Source organism: Oncorhynchus keta, chromosome 36, assembly GCF_023373465.1.
Source record: "Oncorhynchus keta strain PuntledgeMale-10-30-2019 chromosome 36, Oket_V2, whole genome shotgun sequence".
NCBI lineage: Eukaryota > Metazoa > Chordata > Actinopteri > Salmoniformes > Salmonidae > Oncorhynchus > Oncorhynchus keta.
This window is the reverse complement of record NC_068456.1, coordinates 7771828-7795280: the sequence shown is the minus strand read 5'-3', so window position 1 is coordinate 7795280 and position 23453 is coordinate 7771828. Positions and strand designations below refer to the sequence as shown.

At 41.5% G+C, this 23453-nt stretch overlaps 2 protein-coding genes across 5 annotated transcripts in view; one reads left to right on the top strand and one right to left on the bottom strand.

Moving 5' to 3' along the window:
• LOC118369550 (inositol polyphosphate-5-phosphatase A-like) overlaps positions 1-18282 on the top strand; it is a 300208-nt gene extending 281926 nt beyond the window's left edge. The window contains exons 13-16 of one of the 3 annotated variants that reach the window (XM_035754029.2): positions 11640-11751; positions 15347-15415; positions 16392-16428; positions 16676-18282. In XM_035754029.2, the coding sequence (XP_035609922.2) occupies positions 11640-11751; positions 15347-15415; positions 16392-16428; positions 16676-16713 (256 nt within the window). In that variant the 3' untranslated portion in view covers positions 16714-18282. Of the gene's footprint in view, positions 1-11639; positions 11752-12054; positions 13080-15346; positions 15416-16391; positions 16480-16675 lie in introns of those variants that run through there. The other 2 variants (XM_035754028.2, XM_052498410.1) reach the window with 2 other exon arrangements.
• Positions 18283-19622: 1340 nt separating this feature from the next.
• Positions 19623-22848, bottom strand: LOC118369896 (homeobox protein Nkx-6.2-like). 2 transcript variants are annotated; one of them, XM_035754669.1, is made up of 3 exons: positions 21398-22848; positions 20815-21008; positions 19623-20407 (listed from the first exon to the last, which is right to left on the bottom strand). In XM_035754669.1, exons 1-3 carry the CDS (start codon positions 21810-21812, stop codon positions 20159-20161), a joined length of 858 nt encoding a protein of 285 aa, XP_035610562.1. In that variant the 5' UTR covers positions 21813-22848; the 3' UTR covers positions 19623-20158. The 2 variants fall into 2 exon arrangements, with proteins under 2 accessions (XP_035610562.1, XP_035610563.1); XM_035754670.1 differs by having other exon boundaries at positions 20815-20987.
• Between the last annotated feature and the right edge of the window lie 605 nt (positions 22849-23453).

Genomic DNA, 23453 nt, shown 5'->3' with positions numbered 1-23453 from the left:
TCCTCTAGCACTGCGATGCAGTGCCTTAGACAGCTCCGTCACCTGGAAGGCCCTACATTGACTCTCCTACTCTCCCTGCAGAATGAGGAAGACATCGAGATCCCGCCCCCTGGGCATCTTAACAGTGATGTCACTGTGTGTGTGTGTGCGTGCGTGCGTGCGTGTGTCTGATGGCAAGCCAAGTGAAGGACATTCTTGTTCTAGCTCCTCTCCTCCTCTGAAAGGTTCTCCTATACTCCGTCGGAGGCGCGTGACTCAGTTTATGGAGTACCACAGATGTTCGTTAACTACTGTAAGAGAGGGATCCTAAGGCAAGCACACACAGCTGGTATTATTCGCTGGAGTGTAGAGGAGATCGAGCGTTATCATCAGCTGAGGAGGAACATTGTTTCACACTCTCAACACATCCATCATTCAACTGCTGGGGATCCATAAAAAAATGACGAGGGGCTTTTGTAGTGTGATGATAGCTGGTCATTTCCAATGGCCATGTGTCTGTGTGCTTCTTTCCTGCGCTGATGCTTCACTGGGATGAGAGGGAGCCTTTGTTTAAACTCCTCTGGTACATGTAGGGGTTAAAATAGACGCTCAAGACTTCCTCTTGAGTGAAAGGGGGGCTGCAGAATAGATGCAGCTCTTTACTGATACAGAACCTCTTGGACAGAGAGTAGCAGTCTGTCCAACACACACACACACACACACACACACAACATGTGAACACACACAACCTCTGAGCAACATGTGGCATTTGACACAGTGTTTGTGTTGGGACAATGTTGTGGCGGAGAGCTCCCCAACCCTGAAATGTGGAGCAAACATTCAGGGAGATTTATTGATAGCAGTTTGTGTGGCTGATCTTTGTGAATGAAAATGGAGGTGTCTCTCCTCTTTTCCTGCCTTGTTTTGCCAAGTCTCCCCTGACAACGGTAAACAAATATGGCTGAGCGGGAGAGGTATCATTACATTTTTTTTTTTTTTTTTTTTTTTTTCCAGTGAAATTAAAATAACCTGACAGCTCCGCCAATCTCTGTGTCCGTACAGCCCCGTAACACTGAGTCATGTGACCTTAGCCCCATGATGCCCCATGATGCCCCTCCTGACCTCTGCCCTTGTGTCATTAATACTCTAACAACTTTTATCTCTATCTCCCTGCCGATATTCACTAGTTTGTATTGCCCTCATTAAATATGTTTGGCTTGTCACCTATTTGGCTTTTCACATATTGGTCATTATGTAGAACAAGATAATGGCATTTGGCCGGGAGATAGGAAATGTGGGACAGGATGGAATAGGGGCCTGGCCTGTATGACGCTCACCAGTGCTGTGTGACTGCAGCCTGGGGATAAATGGCTCTCAATTGGCCTGGTGAGGCTGAGTGATACCAGACCTGGGTTCAAATACTATTTGAATTTATTTTAAATACTTTAGCTGGGCTTGATTGAGCTGGCCTGGTGCAATGGACCCAAGAGAATACTGGCAAAAGTGCAAAGCCCACCCATCTGGCACTCCAGGACTAGATCAAATGCTAGAAGTATTTGAAAGATTTCAAATAGTATTTGAACCCAGGTCTGACTGATACTAGGTTTCACCTCGCCAATCCTCTGTACTGCCCAAACATACGACTGACACTTATTGGACAAACCTATGAGTCATGTCACAGCAGGCAGTCAAACATTAAACCCCACATGAAGAATGAGTAATGGTGTAGTGGCTTTGAACGGAGTCCCCGTGTTGAAGTCAGTACATTTCTCACGTGAGGTTAAAGCCCAACTAAAGAGGATGTTTTCAACGGTGCACAATTGACCACATCGTTTCCAATTATTTCCACCATTATGAATACAGATTATTCACAGCACATTATACATCACACACAGCCACCGGTGGTTCATAGAAACTAAACTGTTTAGGTAGCTGAGCCAAGCCTGAGCGCCTGACTTTGTCTGGAAGTAGGGGTTTAGACGCTTGGGAGGGTGAAGGTCTTGACTTTTTTTTTTGTTTTGCGCCGTTGTGTGGAGCATTGTCAACATGAACACTTTTTTAATTGACTTGTCTCAGCAGCGTACATACTTGATGCAAAGATGGTAGAAAAGGCATATTTGGTCGATATTACTTACCCAGCCAAGTAGACAGACCCGGCACCAGGATAAAGTGACTAAGGGAGCAGTTGGAATCGGTGAGGGGATGCAATTTTTGGGGGGGTTACTGCATTGGAATTATATTGAATTCTGCTTATATCACTCTATAGCACCACAATAAACATAAGGTTCAAATGCAGAGACCATTGAGTGCTATTGAAGTGACAGGTTGGCGAGAAATCTGTAGCCCATCTTTGCTGCGCTGTTCCAGCACAATGAACAGCACCCTACACACTAAAACCAGGCCTAGTAAATATAGACGACAAGATAGGCTATATGTAATAGGTGAATTACCCTATGTGAATGCAGCCGTACACACATCTGTCATATCAGAATAATGCAAACTAAATGCTGAAAGTAGTAGCCTAGTTATTCATGCAAAACAAAATACTGAATAGCAGTTTGGCTTATAGACCCGCTTCAAACATGAAACATCATGCAGCTCATGAGTTCAAGCAAAACGTTGCAATATGGCACAATACACTTCTTTTGCTCAAATACGACCCACCCTTGTGATCAATTAAGCAATGCCGACCTACCGTAAACACGCTTCCAAAACGTACAGTTCCATGTACAACCACGAAAAGCAGTATGCTACTAAGGAAGCCTACATTCTATTTCTATGGTTATCTATTTCTACAATGAAACATAGCGATATGTAGCTCTACACAGGGGCGTAATTTGGGTTCTTGCATTGGAATCATGTTGAATTCTGCTTATATCACGCTGTACCACAATAAACATAAGTTCAAATGCCGAGACCGTTGGTTTTGACCAGGAAGGCACAGGTTGTCGCGATATCTTCGTTGCGCTCTATCAGCACCATAGCAGTGCCCTACACACTAAAAAAGGCCGTTTTGGCAATGAAAATATTGCCTGGCTAAAGAAGTCATTTTGCCATTCCGTACCCTAGGTGTTTGCAGAAAATGACAACACTGGCTATGCCACCAAGATTTTGATCGAAACCAACCAGCTAGATTTTACTTACCTTTTCAGAAGAGTTGAACTTTCTGAGTAATCGATAATTCCATTCCCCCCGAAATCTTCTTTTAAGGTCCTCCTCAAATGCCAGTTGGATTAGTTGAGCTTTCCTTGGGTGTAGAATGCTTTGTCTGTGCTGGCTGATCACGTTTGTCAAAGTGGGAAAAGAGTTCTTGCCAGCTACCTGTCATTAAGAAGTGTTGACACCTCAGTTTCCATAGCACTCCGAACTTGTTTTCTTTTTACAGTGCAATGTATTTCAAATAGAGGTTGACCGATTATGATTTAACGCCAATACCGATTATTGGAAGACCCCCAAAAAAAAGCCGATACCGATTAATCGGCCAATTTTTTTACTTTTTTATTTGACATAATGACCATTACAACAATACTGAATGAACACTTATTTTAACTTAATATAATGCATCAATAAAAATCGATTTAGCCTCAAATAAATAATAAAACATGTTCAATTTGGTTTAAATAATGCAAAAACAAAGTGTTGGAGAAGAAAGTAAAAGTGCAATATGTGCCATGTAAAAAAGCTAACGTTTAAGTTCCTTGCTCAGAACATGAGAACATATGAAAGCTGGTGGTTCCTTTTAACATGAGACTTCAATATTCCAAGGTCTTAGGTTTTAGGTTGTAGTTATAGTATTTATAGGACAATTTCTCTCTCTACGATTTGTATTTCATATACCTTTGACTATTGGATGTTCTTATAGGCACTTTAGTAATGCCAGTGTAACAGTATAGTTTCCGTCCCTCTCCTCACTCCTACCTGGGCTCGAACCAGGAACACATCAACAACAGCCACCCTCGAAGCAGCGTTACCCATCGCTCCACAAAATCCGCGGCCCTTGCAGAGCAAGGGGAACAACTACTCCAAGTCTCAGAGCGAGTGACGTTTGAAACGCTATTATCACGCGCCCGCTAACTAGCTAGCCATTTCACATCGGTTACACCAGCCTAATCTCGGGAGTTTATAGGCTTGAAGTCATAAACAGCGCAATGCTTGAAGCACAGTGAAGAGCTGCTGGAAAAACGCACGAAAGTGCTGTTTGAATGAATGCGTACGAGCCTGCTGGTTCCTACCACCGCTCAGTCAGACTGCTCTATCAAATATCAAATCATAGAATTAACTATAACATAATAACACACAGAAATACGAGCCTTTGGTCATTAATATGGTAGAATCCGGAAACTATCATTTCAGAAACAAAACGTTTATTATTTCAGTGAAATACGGAACCGTTCAGTATTTTATCTAACGGGTGGCATCCCTAAGTCTAAATATTCCTGTTACATTGCACAACCTTCAATGTTATGTCTTAATTACGTAAAATTCTGGCAAATTAGTTCGCAACGAGCCAGGATGCCCAAACTGTTGCATATACCCTGACTCTGCGTGCAATGAATGCAAGAGAAGTGACACAATTTCACCTGGTTAATATTGCCTTCTAACCTGGATTTCTTTTAGCTAAATATGCAGGTTTAAAAATATATACTTTGTGTATTGATTTTAAGAAAGGCATTGGTGTTTATGGTTAGGTACAGACGTGTAACGATTGTGCTTTTTTCGCAAATGTGCTTTTGTTAAATCTTCCCCCTGCGTTGCATCGATTATATGCACGCTAGATAAACTAGTAATATCATCAACCATGTGTAGTTAATTAGTGATTATGATTGATTGATTGTTTTTTATAAGATAAGTTTAATGCTAGCTAGCAACGTACCTTGTCTTCTTACTGCATTCACGTAACAGGCAGGCTCCTCGTGGAGTGCAATGAGAGGCAGGTGGTTAGAGCGTTGGACTAGTTAACTGTTGCAAGATTGAATCCCAGAGCTGACAAGGTAAAAATCTGTCTTTCTGCCCCTGAACTAGGCAGTTAACCCACCGTTCCTAGGCCGTCATTGAAAGTAAGAACTTACTTGCCTAGTTAAATAAAGGTGTAAAAAAAATGGCCAAATGGATAATTAATCGGCCGACCTCTAATTTCAAATGATCCTTGCTTGATGCGGGCCTTCTGAATCTTTTGCGTGCTTCCAGTCAGAATATCTGCCTTGGATGAAGGCTTTGTCTGCGTTAGCATTGGACCCAATACAGAACTTTTGACATGGGAACCAAAATTGTGCATCTGCAGTAACTGAGTATTGCAGCCACTCTGGTCATATGAACCAGTTACTCTTAAATTGACATTGTTGGACAGAAAACCTGTGGCTAGGGGAGAATTCTAGGCTAACCTGGGCTTGCTGTCTCTGTTCCAAGATCGTCAGGAACAGTCGGAGATGGAGGGGAATGTGGAGCCATTATCCTGGCGGCACTTGTGGAAGGGGGGTAAGCACTTCACAGAGAGCTAGCTGGAGCTTGGCAGCATCATCGCTGCTGGGCTTGGTGGCGGCCTCTGTGTGATTTGGTTTCTGATATCCATTGTGGCAGATTAGCTGGTTAGAGCTAAACACTCTTGGCTAATAACATGAATCGCCTTATACAGCTAGCTAAGAAGCTAACTAAACTAGTGGTGATGAATTGGGTGAAGCAGCTTCAACTGTAAACTTGACTCATTCAAGACACAAATATCCTATGTTTTTCATTTGGTTTAACAATGTGATTTAACCGATTGAAGTTGGGAAAATATATCGCAAAAATGCTGAATGGTGTTAAATGCCTGTAAACAGTTTGGGGAGGAGAATTATTTCAGATTTAATCACGTTAGATTAGGCCTACTGAGTGTTTCTCACTGTCTACTTGCGAGAGCTACTCATTGACAGCCCGCGAGCTACCGGACATGCAGTTTTCTGCCAAGGTGCAACCTTTGGTAGGCTGATGGACGGCTACTCAAGTTTGCGCTACAGCGAAGCCAAATCGGAGATGACCATGCTCATCAAATCAAATCAAATTGTATTTGTCACATACACATGGTTAGCAGATGTTAATGCGAGTGTAGAGAAATGCTTGTGCTTCTAGTACCGACAGTGCAGTAATAACCAACAAGTAATCTAGCTAACAATTCCAAAACTACTACCTTATAGACACAAGTGTAAGGGGATAAAGAATATGTACATAAAGATATATGAGTGAGTGATGGTACAGAGCAGCATAGGCAAGATACAGTAGATGGTATTGAGTGCAGTATATACATATGAGATGAGTATGTAAACAAAGTGGCATAGTTAAAGTGGCTAGTGATACATGTATTACATAAAGATGCAGTAGATGATATAGAGTACAGTATATACATATACATATGAGATGAATAATGTAGGGTATGTAAACATTATATTAGGTAGCATTGTTTAAAGTGGCTAGTGATATATTTTATATCATGTCCCATCAATTCCCATTATTAAAGTGGCTGGAGTTGAGTCAGTGTGTTGGCAGCAGCCACTCAATGTTAGTGGTGGCTGTTTAACAGTCTGATAGCCTTGAGATAGAAGCTGTTTTTATGCACCTGTACTGACCTCGCCTTCTGGATGATAGCGGGGTGAACAGGCAGTGGCTCGGGTGGTTGTTGTCCTTGATGATCTTTATGGCCTTCCTGTGACATCGGGTGGTGTAGGTGTCCTGGAGGGCAGGTAGTTTGCTCCCGGTGATGCGTTGTGCAGACCTCACTACCCTCTGGAGAGCCTTACGGTTGTGGGTGGAGCAGTTGCTGTACCAGGCGGTGATACAGCCCGACAGGATGCTCTCGATTGTGCATCTGTAGAAGTTTGTGAGTGCTTTTGGTGACAAGCCGAATTTCTTCAGCCTCCTGAGGTTGAAAAGGCTCTGCTGCGCCTTCTTCACGATGCTGTCTGTGTGGGTGGACCAATTCAGTTTGTCTGTGATGTGTATGCCGAGGAACTTAAAACTTACTACCCTCTCCACTACTGTTCCATCAATGTGGATAGGGGGGTGTTCCCTCTGCTGTTTCCTGAAGTCCACAATCATCTCCTTAGTTTTGTTGATGTTGAGTGTGAGGTTATTTTCCTGACACCACACTCCGAGGGCCCTCACCTCCTCCCTGTAGGCCGTCTCGTCGTTGTTGGTAATCAAGCCTACCACTGTTGTGTCGTCCGCAAACTTGATGATTGAGTTGGAGGCGTGCGTGGCCACGCAGTCGTGGGTGAACAGGGAGTACAGGAGAGGGCTCAGAACGCACCCTTGTGGGGCCCCAGTGTTGAGGATCAGCGGGGTGGAAATGTTGTTGGTTCTCACATGGAAAGTGAAACGATACAATGAATTTGCTATTGGTGATCGCAGGTTAAATTATACAGTATGTAACAACAACACCCCTGGACCAACACCATTGGACAACGATACGAATATAACAGCACAATAAAATAGATCAACACGTTTCTTTTACAGGTGCTTTTTTCATTTCAAACATCAGTGGTGCGACGCGTGCTTTCTAACTGCACTTGAACCATAACTGTGTTGCCAGGAGCAATGCAAAACGTTGAGTGGACGAAGCCGTTCGACTTGAGGCGACTGGGGAGAGGGTGCAAAATGCATTCTGTTAATTATTATATCATATATCAAATGGACACATCTATGTTAACCTGTTGCGACGAGCAATCCCGTATCCGGGAGCATAATTATAGCCTCAAGCTCATTACCATAACGCAACGTTAACTATTCATGAAAATCGCAAATGAAATGAAATAAATATATTGGTTCACAAGCTTAGCCTTTTGTTAACAACACTGTCATCTCAGATTTTCAAAAAATGCTTTTCAACCATAGCTACACAAGCATTTGTGTAAGAGTATTGATAGATAACATAGCATTAAGCCTAGCATTCAGCAGGAACATTTTCACAAAAACAAGAAAAGCATTCAAATAAAATAATTTACCTTTGAAGAACTTCGGATGTTTTCAATGAGGAGACTCTCAATTAGATAGCAAATGTTCAGTTTTTCCAAAAATATTTTTTGTGTACGAGAAATCGCTCCGTTTTGTTCATCACGTTTGGCTGAGAAAAAAAAAGAATTCAGTCATTAAAACGCTAACTTTTTTCCAAATTAACTCCATAATATCGACAGAAACATGGCAAACGTTGTTTAGAATCAATCCTCAAGGTGTTTTTCACATATCTATTCGATGATAAGTCACTCGTGGCAGTTTGGTTTCTCCTCTGTTCAAAATGGAAACATGCACGCACCTGGAGATTACGCAATAGTTTCGACGGAGAACACCGAGCAGACACCTGGTAAATGTAGTCTCTTATGGTCAATTTTCCAATGATATGCCTACAAATACGTCACAATGCTGCAAACACCTTGGGGAAACAACAGAAAGTGTAGTCTCTCTCCTTGCGCATTCACAGCCATATAAGGAGACATTGGAACACAGCGCCTCAAAAATCTGGCTCACTTCCTGTATGAAATTTCATCTTGGTTTCGCCTGTAGCATTAGTTCTGTGGCACTCACAGACGATATCTTTTCAGTTTTGGAAACGTCAGAGTGTTTTCTTTCCAAAGCTGTCAATTATATGCATAGTCGAGCATCTTTTCGTGACAAAATATCTTTGTTTAAAACGGGAATGTTTTTCATCCAAAAATGAAATACTACTTCAAGAGGTTAATGCAGACTAGCTCAAAACGTTGCTCGTCATTGAAATGGAGGGGGAAATGAGTTGACCCTTACAGACTCCAAGACATAATCCATTCTGATATCCCGCTCAAACATTGCAAACTCAGAATTTGGCCCTATCATCTCACAACATACTTACATACTTCAGTCTGGCGCCTGGTTGGTAACTGTTTCTCTTGTTTGGTATTGTCACTTGTTTCTCTGTCCATGTGTACCTGTTTTGTGTACCTTATTTAAAAATAATAAAAACATTTGATCACAAAAAAATAAACACAGAAAATTACAAATGACCTAATGGATCATGGTAATTTTCTAGTAAATAAAATTGGGGGGCGCAAAAATGTTTGCACCCCTATTTTGAAAGTGGGGGTGCAGCTGTTCCATTTGCTATGGAGCCAGTTGCAGTAGCACCACAGTAGCCTGCCTGAGGGACAGAAGTTTGGCCAAAGGACTGGTGCTCGTGCATGTGCTTGCATGCGCAGGCTCTGTCTCAAAGCGAGCATGGGACACTGTCATACACACAGGTGGGAGATTTGTTGAGTTTATCAGCTCGGCCCCATTAATTAGTGTAATTAGTCTTGCTGCGGGCAATAAGTGCCCGATAGGAGCTCCGGCCCGTACGCCCACTCGCCCCGTTTGCTTTCAGATAAGTTTGTGAGCGCCTTAATCGGACACATTAATCACACAGCACTCCCCAAAGCCGCCACTCTGGTGTTTGCTGTTGCATTAGGACCTGTTATCTCAATTGGGGCCATTGGAGGGTGGGGTGAGAAAGGAAGAGGAGTTGCAAGACTGCCTCACAGTTAATCGTTTAATTGCCATTGTTGAGTATTGTTCATCATTTTATACAAGGATTAATAATCTTTTAAGATTGCTATTTTATCATCAGAAACAGTGATAGTGGTTTTTTTTGTATGTGCTCCACAGCAATTTGCTATGAGAGGTTGAGTACTCCTTTATATTTCCCTTACAATAGAGAGATAGCATAGTAATTTAGGGCCAGTTCACTGTATGGACTAAATGAAGAGTCTGTAGCTAGGCCACCAGCTAGGCCACCCCTGAAGATGGCTTGATCCCGAGCCACTTTGATGACTTTGCCCTTTTCCACCAGCACCAGTTTTTCTCTCTGAGCCCTCTTTATCCCCTCTCTTCTTTATCCCTCTGAAATACTCATCCTCTGGACCCATCCTTCATCCCTTTAGCATACCAAAACCCTGCTGCATTTCCACATGCTTAAAGTGCCATTCATGCTAATTGGAGGCTGTGTGCTCTGTGAGGAGCCTGTAAGGAGCCCTCTGCAGGCCTGTTTGTTCACCCAGCTGTGTGCTGGCCGGATGTGCCTCCCCCCTCCGCCACTGTCCCATAGTTCACAGTCTGTGTGTCACACTGGTCGCCATGGCACAACTGTAACATTGCCCCCTGTGCTGTGGCAGCTGCATTGTGAATGCACGTATGCGTGTGTGCGTCAGGGGGGGGGGGTGTTTACCAGGCCTCTGTTTGCCCAGTTGGTTCCCTGCCTAGCTGCCTGAGAGTAACACACTCTGCCTTCATGGCTGCCATGTGACAGTGTATGTTGGCCTGCTTTGCACAGCATGGCTGATTGGCCTAAGGAGGTGCCTGTGTGTGTACTCGAAACCACTAGTTAGCTAGGTAAATGTGTCTTATAGCTGTGTGTTAACAGGACAAAAATATTGCATCAGATGAACCCATCTGACTGACTGATTGGAGAATACTAGGAGGGGTCTCTAAGTCATTACATTATAGTGAAACACCCCCATATGCATGCACACACACACGCACACAGAGACACACAGAAACAGAATAATCACACATGACATTTAACGTATGTAATCCCAGATACAAGTCTTATTATGTCTTCACCCAAGCTTCTTGACAATAGTGCTTTGGATAATATAGGACGGCTGTGGTTATTTTGTCATGAGTTTTTCTGGCCCCGGGCGAACGCATGTTGTGTTACGCCACGGTGAGCCCCTGTGTGTAGCACTGAAGGAACAAATTGGATTGGTATTACAGTATGTAAAGCCTCTCCTATCCTGATGAGCCCCGCAAACAAATTGGATTGGTGGCATGTAAATCTGATGCAGTTTGATGAGCTGGAGGGTCAAATTGAGTTTCCAACAATGTAAATCTGTATCGGTTCGATGGGCTTCCCGGCGGGCCCGGCTACTTAAATCATCCGATTGTTCCTCCCGTTACCAGATACAATCTCACTTGGCTATTTGCCACCGAACTAATCTCTTTTTGATGGCTACATAAGGCTGTAGCTGCTGTACATTTCTGAGAGAGAGAGAGAGAGAGAGAGAGAGAGAGAGAGAGAGAGAGAGAGAGAGAGAGAGAGAGAGAGAGAGAGAGAGAGAGAGAGAGAGAGAGAGAGAGAGAGAGAGAGAGAGAGAGAGAGAGAGAGAGAGAGAGAGAGAGAGAGAGAGAGAGAGAGAGAGAGAGAGAGAGAGAGAGAGAGAGAGAGAGAGAGAGAGAGAGAGAGAGAGAGAGAGAGAGAGAGAGAGAGACTGAAACTCCCTCTGCTCTGGCTCTTTCTTTTTCTACCTCTTTTTCTACCTCTTTCTCTCCCCCTACAGATCACACTCACATACTCATTCAGCTTCTTCCGCAGCGAGATAGTCAGACCCTGTACAGTTGGCATGGCTCTTTCCTCACAAGTTTGCTCTGATTGAGCCATCCTTCCATGTGTGTTCATTCAAAAGAGTATTTCCAGAAAGTCAAAGCTGTGTATCTAATTGGATTCAGTGTTTTCTCCTCTTCTGTGCTTTAGCCTCAAACTTAGAAACTCAATTTTCAAAACTAAACCCATTTGTTAGCTATACCTTTTTACACAATCTACATTAGAATACACATAATTGTATTTTATGGACCATTGTTCTATGAAGTGTATGTTACTGATGGTTGTGTTTTTGGGTTTGTTTCCACAGTTATCCATACAGTGAAGACAGCAGTCAGGGAAAGCAGTACATGGACACCAGATGCCCTGCCTGGTGTGACCGCATCCTCATGTCTGCTACAGCTAAAGACCTGGTCTTAAAGGTGAGTTTAACCTCGTGTATATATATAGCCAGAGACCTAGCCTTAAAGGTGAGTTTAACCTTGTATATATATAGCCAGAGACCTAGCCTTCGCATACACACGATGTCTGGCCAATAACAGTCAGTGGCACCCTGTGGTTATTTCTGAATCAACATGTAGAATCTTGGATTGCCATCTGGGATGTCTTCACACCCTTGGTCTATGGGAATCTACTATAACGAATCTACTATCTACTATAATCCCTCTATCACATTCCAACTCTCTCCTCCATTCTCTCTTTTTCTTTTTCTTCCACCCCCCCAGATGGAGGAATGTACTGTGTGTGAATATTCATCCGGAGAGTTAAGCCCAGTTGTCTACACAGACAGTATATATATCCCAGATCTTATCGAGTGCCATTGGGCCATAATGGCTCTATAAAGCTGGAGCTCTTGTGCTCCCTCTGTCTGCTCCTTCTCAAGAGTCAACAAATTGGCGCAGCCCAAAGCTGTGGCCCACCACCCTGCCCAAATCCAGGAGAGGCATTGTAAACTATCAACCAATCTGCCACCTCCGCCCCTCTCCACAGCACCAGTTTGGGCTCCAGACTGTTGTCTTTCCTCAGTTGTTTGCTGTTCCCCTCTGGCTATGACGTTTAGAGAACATGGCGAAGCTGGAGAAGTGTACCCTGGGGTTGGATAATACAAAACTGTTTATAATACCTCTTTAACACTTGGCAACTACACAAAGTGCATTTCCTAACATGTTTACTAATAAAAATAAAGCCCTTTTTACATCAGCAGATGTCACAAACCCAGCCTAAAATCCCAAACAGCAAGCGATGCAGATGTAGAAACACGGTGGCTAGGAAAACCTCCCTATAAAGGCAGGAACCTAGTAAGAAACCTAGAGAGGAACCAGGCTCTGAGGGGTGGCCAGTCCTCTTCTGTCTGTGCTGGGTGGAGATTATCACGGTACATGGCCGTTAAGCCCAGATCGTTCTTCAAGATGTTCAAACATTCATAGATGACCAGCAGGGTCAAATAAGTGGTTGTCAGGAAGTCAAATGTCAGTTGACTTTTAATAGCCAAGCTTTCAGGGGTCGAGACAGCATGTGAGGGAGAGAGAGAAATGGTCGAAAACAGCAGGTCCGGGACAAGGTAGCACGTCCGATGAGCAGGTTAGGGTTCCATAGCCGCAGGTAGAACAGTTGAAACTGGAGCGGCAGAATGACAAGATGGCACGCCTCGTGAGCAAGTCAGGGTTCCATAGCCACAGGCAAGACAGCATAAAAACTGGATTGGCAGCACGACCAGGTGGACTGGGGATGGGGACAGCCATGGGCTCAGGTCCTCTGGGTGGAGGGAGGGAGGGAGGGCGGGCGGACTGACCCTAGCCCCCCAGCACATAGACTATTGCTGCATAGATAGATACTGGAGGCTATCAGTCTAACTTACCATTTTCCATGATACTCCAACTTTGACAAATGCATCCTTTTTTCTGTTTTCCCTGTTGGTTGCAGTTGTCAGCAAAGGAGCGGGTATAAATCTGTCATTTCAATTTACACTCAGATGTCCCATCTTTCCTTTAATCAGCCCAATGAATAGACTACGTTTCTCCACCTATTTGATTACTGTGGTTTTTAAGGTGACAAGAGGAAAAATGTATTGTGTCTGAAAATGCACTCTCACACTTGATTAAATTGGAGATAGTCCCTGACAAGAGAACTGTTGGAAGGCATCTGATGTGATTAATGAGACTAGGCCAGCTCTAGATTTAAGTGAAGGCAGCCACATGGACATGGCATGGCAGGTGTTCAGTAGGTAGAAAATGGTTAGAATTGGGGTAAAACGGAGAGATACTGTCTGAACTTGTCCTAAATGAAAACACCTATTTTTGCTTTCCGTTGCAAAACGCTTTCCAACGGTGTGCACTATTGAACATTACCCTGTATGGGGAGAAACTGGCCGGCTGTCCATGGAGAGGAGAGACCCTTTATTGACCACAACACCAGAGCAATCCCTTCTTCCACAATAGCACTTCTCTTCTGTAGCAGTGCCTGCCATTTATCTGATGGTCTCTGGGATAACAGCGCAGTACAGTAGTCCACTCCACAGTGTGAGTCTGCTCACAGCCACACACATCTTTGAGCCCCAGTACACAGGCGGGAGGAGGAAGTTGGCTTTCCTTTGTCCTGAACGAATGAGTCATTTTTTTCTGTCCTCATCTACTGAGGCTATACAGGAAGGTTTGGCCTATCCCCCTTTCCAAAACGCTTGCCCTCGTCATTTATAAAAAATTAAATAAAAATTTAAGAGCCACCAAAAAGCCTATCAATTGTTTCTATAAATAGTAGTTCTACAATTGATTTACTTTCTCAATTACAGGTTAATTGTTTAGAATAAAGGGAACGGGCTGAGTCTCCTTATGTTAAAATGTTCACAGATTGGCTGATGATGCACTGAGCATACACACACACACACCACAGACACACACAAACACTCAGTCACCCCCGGGCAGCGTTACAGATTGTTGAGACATGGGCCTGTAAACAGGCATCCGAGTGGCATCATCTATCATGGCACGGTCGGTTAACTCGCCATCATGTTATTTTCTGCTTGCCGAGCCCTAACACGCCAAAGGTTGCCCGCCGCCTTCGCGGCACAGTGCCGAAGTGTGGAAGCGCAGTAATGAATGCTCAGCGGAGCGAGCGCTCTGTTTCTGCAGGAGGGCCCTGGTCATTTGTTTATCTGTCTAAAGATTATGCAGGCCGAAAATCCACAGTTTTATGCTGCCTTTGTAAATGATCAAGTCTGTATGTGATGAATGTATCCAGGGCTGTCTGCAGCAACTCAGGCATTTGGCAGGCGGTTGGGGAAAGTGCTAGAGCGTGGCCCCTCAGAGAGTCGGAGTGAGGTACCCCACCGCAAGGTCCACGCCAGCGCACCGGTGACCTTAGACTAGCAGGATAGGTTTTGAAGTTAATTTGGATTTAAGTTTATGGCCCATTCTGAAGCTACTCTTGTGTTACTTCTCAAGTGGCGCTGTTATTCACCTAATCACAGCTGACCGCTCTGACTATTTAAAAAGGATTTAGTTCTACCAGATAAATATGATTTATTATACTCTAGGCCTGAGATGAATGTCTGTGTTTGACACTTCCTTTGTGTGAGATATGGAACATGATTCATTCATATACTGAATCAGTGCATTTGTTTGGGAGGTAACTATGGTCTTGGCACAGTTCACGTCTACTCACTCAATTCAATCTTCAAGGAAATGGTGCAATATTGAGTTTTAAAGGTGTATTTAACACCATTTAAACCTTGTTTTTAGTTATAAAGAAGGCATATGCAATGCATTCAGGGGTAGGCCAGTACTTTAGGACCAGATTTACTTATAGCTCACGAAATGTCTAAGATAATAAGATTCATCTGGTAACATTGTTCAATTTGAACTAAATAAACAAATGTTGACCTCAAAATGGCAACGAATACAATTATTTTGCACTCTGGTAGGAATATTGTCTCTCTCAATTATGTTTATTGTTTGTTTGCATGTTTATACTACTCTGTATTCAGCGTTGTGTGAATGTCTTGCATTGTTTTTTTCTCAGCCTGAAAATGAGGAGAAATACTTGGTCTACGACAATATAGGGCCCAATGTCTGCATGGGAGACCACAAGGTAACATCACGGGCCTCGCCCACTTCTGGGTTGTAATTGTGTTGTGCCTGTTTGTGGGCATGTGTTTTGTCTGTCTGTATGGATTTGTGTGTGTGTGATTTGGCTGTGTGAGATCAAGTACATTATTTCATCGCGTTCTATTGTTTCAATTGAAAACTAAGAGTTTGCACTATTGAAATGTAGGGTTTCCAGTCATTTTCAATGAATGCTATTCTGTATTGTCCCTGATTTTGAAGAACATGACTCGTAAATTAGATTAGTACGACTACCTTAACTTCTCATAACCAAAAAACTAGTACTCCATTGACCTATTACTACAATTGCTTATGAACACATTCTGCATGTGTCTATAGTGAAACCAAAAGTTGGCTGTGAACAGTCATATTGTGATCAGAGGTTCTTTTGTCATGCTGACTATATAGACAGTATTTAACGCAGTCCGTCCAGTCTGCATTGTTAGGCAGTGGCTGTTAAGCTGACAGAGAGAGAGGTGCCTTGAAGCTGAAGTCCTCAGTCTTTCATCATTACATACTGTGGACTGGACAGTAGGGTGTGTGTGTGAGGTGACCGGGGCAGTGAAACAGACTCCACCAGACCTAGGCCAAGAACCACACGCACCCGCTAAAATCACATTCTGCTATGTTTAAAAAAAAATGTCCAATGTAGTTTGCGTGCAGGAGGAAATATGTGCACCCCTTGGTATGCGAGCTTAGGCTGTGTGTAATGGATGGTTGTGTGTGTGTGTGTGTGTGTGTGTGTGTGTGTGTGTGTGTGTGTGTGTGTGTGTGTGTGTGTGTGTGTGTGTGTGTGTGTGTGTGTGTGTGTGTGTGTGTGTGTGTGTGTGTGTGTGTGTGTGAGAGAGTGTGAGAGAGTGGGCTTTAAACTTGTATTGGCCCCCTTGCCTTTGGCCCTTCCACTCAGGGCAGGACTGTTGCTAACTGTCTTATTTGTCTTTCTTTGTCCGTCTGTCTGGCAGCCTGTCTACCTGTCGTTTCGATTAACAGCCGGGGCAGGTAAACCTAATGCAAATAAGCACAAGTGTTGTAACGTGCAGTGATTTCGTGGTAAATATTTTTTCTTTATTATTATGAATAAATGATTGTTATTATTGCTTTTTTACTGTTATTAATGATTAATAATAATATATTTATTATTATGCTTTCACGTCCCTTTATCTTTTGCATATTTTGTTCCTTTGTGTAACACATGGCCTGATGCTGATGCAGTATTCTCATGGCGTGTGTGTGTATGTTTTGTCAGGGAAGTGGTGCCAAAGGGTGGAGAAGATCTCTGCCTGAAGGGCCTCTGTGATAAGAATCAAGAGTTGGACACCAACACACACACACACAAACACACACACGGAAGACCCTATACAGACTGTTCAGCAGTGCTGACCAGTTGCAGTCGTTCTAACACTTCATCCATACAAGCTGTTGTTTTTCCACATAACACGTCTGTATCTGGACTTCCCACACGAGAGACGTTTGAGATAAGACACACCTCACTGACCTTACCATTGCTACGCGCACCCCATTCCCCCAGAAGAAGGAAAATAACTATTTTACAGCCTTGTTGCCAAAACTCTAGTAGAAATCAGTCTTAACTACATTATTTTAGATAACATACTTGCAATTGTAGGTATGTCTCTATGTATAGAAGCTACTTCCATACAGTATGTAATATGTTTTTAAAAAGTGCATATCTATATTGTTAGGTTTATTTGTACATTGGACAGTTTCACATGGAGTTGTTGATGGTTTTAGTGCCATTGTCACTCTTCTGACCAAACTTTGTGGTCCCACTATTTAGAATAGATACATATTTTCGGTTCATTTCAATGACTTTTTATTTTATTTTTATTTTGTCGTTGCTGACTTGTGTGCCTAACACACTGCCATGCCTCACACATCAGCTGAATCTCATTTGATATACTGTACTTTTTAAAGAGAGAATTTATCATTCTTAACACAATTGTTATGAAGTATATGGAGACAATATGGCTGCATGGGTGTTCCATCAGCCATGACCTTTGACTCTATCATTACAAGTGAGAAAAAACAAACACTTTTCAGCCAACATGATTCATACAGTATAGTGTATCCAATTATGTTTTAAGCAGTGCCATAGACCATGCAAGTATATAAGATTGTTTCATATATAGCACTCACATTATTATTATTCTAACTTATTTCTATGTAATGATATTATGGTTCTGAATGTGATGTTTTTAGATAGGCTTTGGTATTCTTTAAAAAAATGTAAAGGTCTTCTTTTTTTTTACTGCATTATGGTGCCAAGTATACACAAAATGAAGTGTGAAAAGTCAACATAAAATACACCAGTCCAACTGATAGATAAAGGCCTTGATTATACATTGTAAAAAAAAAATCAAAAACTTTAAGGAAACGCTAAAGGCAGGAACGACTTGAGAGAATTGCTTTTTAATTTTGTATGTAGCCTTCAACAGCCTTCTTCATTGCTATGTTGCAAATAATTTCCTCTCATCGCTCGTTAGAGCATTAAACTGCAATTAGGGGAGGCTGTTGTTGAAAAGCGAACGTTTCCTGTTATTGATTTAATTTACTACACTACAGAGCTCAGACTGTGTGAAGCCGTTAGATTGCTCCTTGAGTTTTTCATCTAAATCACCGCAAGTTGAAATGATTTTGTGCCTGCTGCAGACTTCATGTTGTCTTGACAGTGTGATTTGGTTCGTGGGCAAAACTGCTTGTGTTTCCCGCTGGTCACGTGTTAAGAGAAGCGGCAGTTTGTTCACTCCTTTCAGCAGATAGAGATTATATTCTACCCAATGGACGACATGGCCTCTAGTGTTGATTATACGGTTCTCAAGCAATAAAACCATTAGAACTAAATGGGTGTTTTGTCATTATTCCACCGCAGCATTGCGTCTGTACCACACAACAAGATGCTATTGACAACGCCTACTTATTTGTGGATCTTGATGAATTTGCACGCATGGCCAGTGGACACAAACCTACTGAAGCTATGTGCACAAGAAGATTAAAGTTCAAAGATGAATATTTCCAAAGATGCTCCTGCTTCCATGATGAAGTTCGTGGTATCACATCAAGTTAAACCATGCAGCCTAAAGTATCCACGTTGGTAATTACTCTGATATAGGCAATGATTATTGCAGATAGACTGGCACTGGAGCAGAGCTACAGAAAACAACGATGGATGATGAAAAGTGGCCAAATTCTGTTTTCAAGTTAGAACCAGTGCGGTCATGTAATAACTCCAATAAATGTAATAGAGCAATAATGAAACGTGTATCGAAATACATAAAAAATGCAATATGTAGTTAAATGGATTATATTGGTTATATTTGAATGGATTATATTTGTTCCAGAAATGCAGGTTATTAATGAGGGCTTTAATTAGCCTATAGAATAGTAATTATCCTATTGCGCTTTAAGCCTGAATAAATGTATAATGTCCCAATATTTAATAACACCTACACATCAGAGATGTTAGTTCAAAAACAACAAAACATCGAAACTGTTCTGAAATGTGTGAAGTCTAAAATACTTAGTCGAGATATGCTAGTCTACACACTCACACTCTTCTTCAAAATATGATATCCACATTAAAGTGCAGACAATAAATTGGCCTAAACTATAGAGGTTGTAATTTGGGGATGTGACGCAAATTTATCTAGGTTAACCTAAACAACACCCCATTCCAGTTACCATTTTATATGTGGCTTTGTAAATCTAAACATTTTCATTTTTGTAACATAGAGCAAATTATGATTAGATTTTATATGTAGCCTATATTTATGAAATTCATTAGGCTATGCGTAAATGCATTACAGTAGGTCTAACATTTGTAGGCCTGATCACCACCATCACAACGCAGTTGTTAAAAAAAAGTAACATCTTGAAAACAACTAAAGTTTCAGAAGACTATTACGAGTTTAGTATAGTCCTATACTTTCACCAACGCAACTAACATTGAGCTATTCCGACTTGATCAAGGTTTACAAAAAAGAACGAAACAGATCCCAAACATCTTTGATGGTCTTGGATAAAGGAAGATAACAGGTTTCCGATTAATATAATTGACCATACCCGCCTTTTTCATCTATTGAGTGGGTCCCAATAAATGTCAGACTATTGGTAGGCAGCCTAATTCAATGAAGAGTCATTTCAGTGAAGTGGAACAAGATTCCATATTAAAAACAAACGCTTGTTAAATAATTTATTCATAATACAAAGTTTTTTTTCTTCCATCTTCGCGGAAGCAATAATACTCTCTTATTCCAACAAACGATTATCCAGTTCTCTATTTTTTGATGAAGTGAAACAAATTCCTTCAAATTATAAAAAAAACAGTTTAGATCGTTAAAACAAGCTTTTTACATAATTTACGTTTGCATTCATACATTCATACATTGTGTACCTTGAATTTAGAATGGTAAAGGTGGAGAGATGGGCGACATTATTCAGCAATATATAACAAAATTAAGCTACAATATTGAGAAGGTATATGCTTATCGGGATTTGCGGGAAAAGCCTGCCATTTCTTGTTTACATTGGTTTAATAACATAACTTACTCAGTAAAAAATATATACATCTCACATTTTCGTCTGTACAACATAAATCATTCATACCACCCATCAGCGCCATTTCTCTCCTTTTGAACAATTTATACCCTGGTTAAATTAGCTTTAGAAGCATCGTGGAGTGTTTGAGTCTTTTCTCGACAAGTTCTCAATGTCATCACAAGGTGTCCGAGCTATTGCTGCATGGACTGACCAAGGAAAGGTTTGTAGCCTTGTGCTTTTTCAGAAGTCTCGTGATTTTTTCGTCATCCGAATTTGGGTCCAGAGGTTTGTTGTACTCGTCGTCGTCCTCATTGTCCGAACTTTCCTTCATCTTCTCAGTTTCAGAGTCATGTTTCTTTTTGGCTGTTGCCATTTCTGCTGCGTGTCTCTTCCTCCATTTGGTTCTTCTGTTTTGAAACCATACCTATTGGGAGAAGGAATAACATACAATTAGCCACTTAATACATACAATAATAACTCATTCTATTCTTGGTAGTATAGGTAGAAATTATTATTCCAATATAAAAGTTATTATCTTGAGTCGGGGCCAAGAAAATACCTTGCTAAACATGAAGTTAGCCAACTAATAGCTCAAATTGCATAATAATGCCAACATAGGCTAATACCAATAATGTTAACCATTATTGCCAATAATAATAATAATAATAGGCCTACTAATGATAAGCCTGTTAAACATAACTTATAATAAAGCATACTACACACAGAACAGCCAAATATGCCAATATTAATTTTAAGATAATCTATCTATAAATAACGTCTTCATTACATTTAAATTAATGTCAAAGGATAACTCAAAGCAATGATAGATACCTTGACTTGACTTTCAGTCATTCCTAAAGAGTAAGCCAGTCGAGCTCGTTCTGGGCCAGCAAGGTATTTCGTCTGTTCAAAGGTTTTCTCCAATGCAAAAATTTGCTGTCCAGAAAAAGTTGGTCTGGAGTGTTTTTTCTTGCCATCCTTGTCGAGCATCATGTTTGCTTGAGCTACAAAAAAGATTGAAGAGTCTAGTCAAAAATATGTAAACACAACAGTGATTAGTATTTCAACATCAGTGGTATAAACAGTTCTCACGATTTCACTCCTGGAGAGGGACTTTGTGTTGACTAACATAGCTAGGCTTCCACATTAATTAAAACATTTATACAATTTTATAAAAAGCAACCGATATAAATGGAAAGCCCATCGAATAATTATGTATAGGTCTTTAATATAAGTTAAGTTATTAAAAGTTATTTTACAAGAAGCAGCACAAAATAAGCTACCCAACAAATTCAACAGGTGTCTGCATTTAAACAAGTAAAACATTTTTGAGCAGCCTACAGAAAAATGTTACATTTCTATAACTGTTTTTCTATAACATTTTGCATTCGACACTGCCAGACAGCGAACTTACTCGGACAGGGCACTCGAGGATCCCTCCAAGGGGAGCTCTGCATCACTCCAGGCCAGAATATGGGTGCTCTCCCTGGGAGCTCCGTCAGGGGCTTCGGGTACCGAGAAACGGCCGCTGGGTTAAAGTACATTCCTGCGGTGGTGGCCAAGCCGTTTATCCTTGGAAAGCCAGAGAGCAGCTGTCCAGCTGAGTTGATAGGTCTACCCAAGATATCGCTAATTCCATGTGGTGTCCCCAGGGCAAGCTGTGAGTTCAAATGAGTAAGAGAATGCGCCTTGAAGCCCGCATGATTCTGCAAAGTGTAGGGAAATAAAGACGTCTTCATCTCGGTCATGTTGTGCAATGCTGCCAGCGGTGTACTGCCTAGGACGAAAGCACTCTGCCGGTTAGCATCCATCTGCCCAACAGCTAACATTGGAGAGCATGAACTACCAAATTCGCTCGAGTAAAAATAACAATAAACCGAAGAAAGGAATATAAAGGTGCTGAACTGGTTGATAAGCAGAGGCCACTACAGGTGCTTCAGACGTATATCCTGGATACCGCAGCCACTGAACGATGACACTTCCGAAAACAAAAACACTTATTTAGGAGAGAAGTTCTCTTGCGGTGTCGGGCAATAGTTTGATCGAAAATTTCTCTCCAATTCAGACTGTCAATAGTGAGCTTGCCGCATGCGTCCACAACGAGAATCCACTCGGAAGTTAGAGGATCTGATTTAGTTTTTTTGTGGTTTTGATGGTGACCATAACGGTCGGCTTTCTTCGTAAATTGACTCGAGCTATGGTGTGAGTGAAGCGGGATGCACTGATAACGGCGCAGCCACCTGCATACGCATTTTCCCCATTGGATAATGTTGAGTGAGAGCGCTCTCTGATTGGAGGGAACACACTCGGTTACTTTTCATGTGCGCCACTTGGACATGGCCACACTATTAATGCATTTAATATATTACTGTACTATTAATGATGCATCGTACTGTAGAAATAATTGTTTCAAGATTTGACTAAAATTATGCATTTACATTATGACCCATTACCGATGACAATGTAAGTAGACTACATCATTAAACTCAATGCAATTATGCTGCAGGGCCTACTGATTTCATTGTTACCAGTGATTTGAAGGAGATTGAAGATAAGATTACACGCATTTCTAGAAGACACATCCAGTAGCCTATTAATTGAAAAGTATGCTTTATGTGTAGGCGATGTGTTGTTGATGTGTAATAAGCATATAGAGTACGCTTTATGTGTAGGATATGTGTTGTGGATGTATAACAAGCATATAGACTAGGCATACTTAACTAAAGTTTGCATTTTATAAAATGATTAATCTAATCTATTTCAGAGCAAGATAAAATAACCGACCAAAATAATTGATATTTTTCTGATGCCATAACGGATTCATTGGGGTGCATAGTTGTGGGGTTATCTTGAAATGTTCTGTAAATGCTGTAAAAAAATAAAATAAAATATTTAAAAACTAAGTATTCGTTTAAAACTACCCTTATTGTTTCATGTGATACAGTAAAAAAAATAATTCAGTGTGCGGGTCTAGATAAACTCATAGATGTGCTAAGTGAGTCTTAACGATGGTATCACTTGGCCTACACAATAGAAAATTAGATCAGCCATTGTATCTTTATCACGGTCACTGATCAGATACACAGATGCATCATATTTGCCTGGTACCCTATATATGTCCAAACTGACAACTAAACAGTGTAACAAACACAGACCTAATGTGACCTTTTTCATTACTCAAATTATCATTGTTGTTTTTTCATTATTTTCATCATGAGATGTGACCTGGATTGGAAAAAAAGCGCGTGTCTCAAGACGTCATCAAGTTGAGTGCCGCTTCAAGCCACGGCGCTAATATTTTATGGAGACGCGAATGTTGTTAGAGTGAAATATGGCCACCTTAGCATTTGAAAGGTTTCAGCGAATCTACCTTGGACATTTAATAGCAGGGTGAAGAACGCTTATTCTAAGGGTTTGGAAAAGTAAAGGTTTTCCAATTTTGCACTGCATTTCTTTATTTAGATGACAAT

Bases quoted from the DNA above. Each gene is read 5' to 3' on its own strand.
- LOC118369896 (XM_035754669.1), bottom strand. From the start codon at position 21,812: ATGTTAGCTGTTGGGCAGATGGATGCTAACCGGCAGAGTGCTTTCGTC. The intron at 21,009-21,397 runs GTAAGTTCGCTG...ATTTTTGACTAG, and splicing joins TCCTCGAGTGCCCTGTCCGA to ACTCTTCAATCTTTTTTGTA. The intron at 20,408-20,814 runs GTATCTATCATT...TTCTCCCAATAG, and splicing joins TGACTGAAAGTCAAGTCAAG to GTATGGTTTCAAAACAGAAG.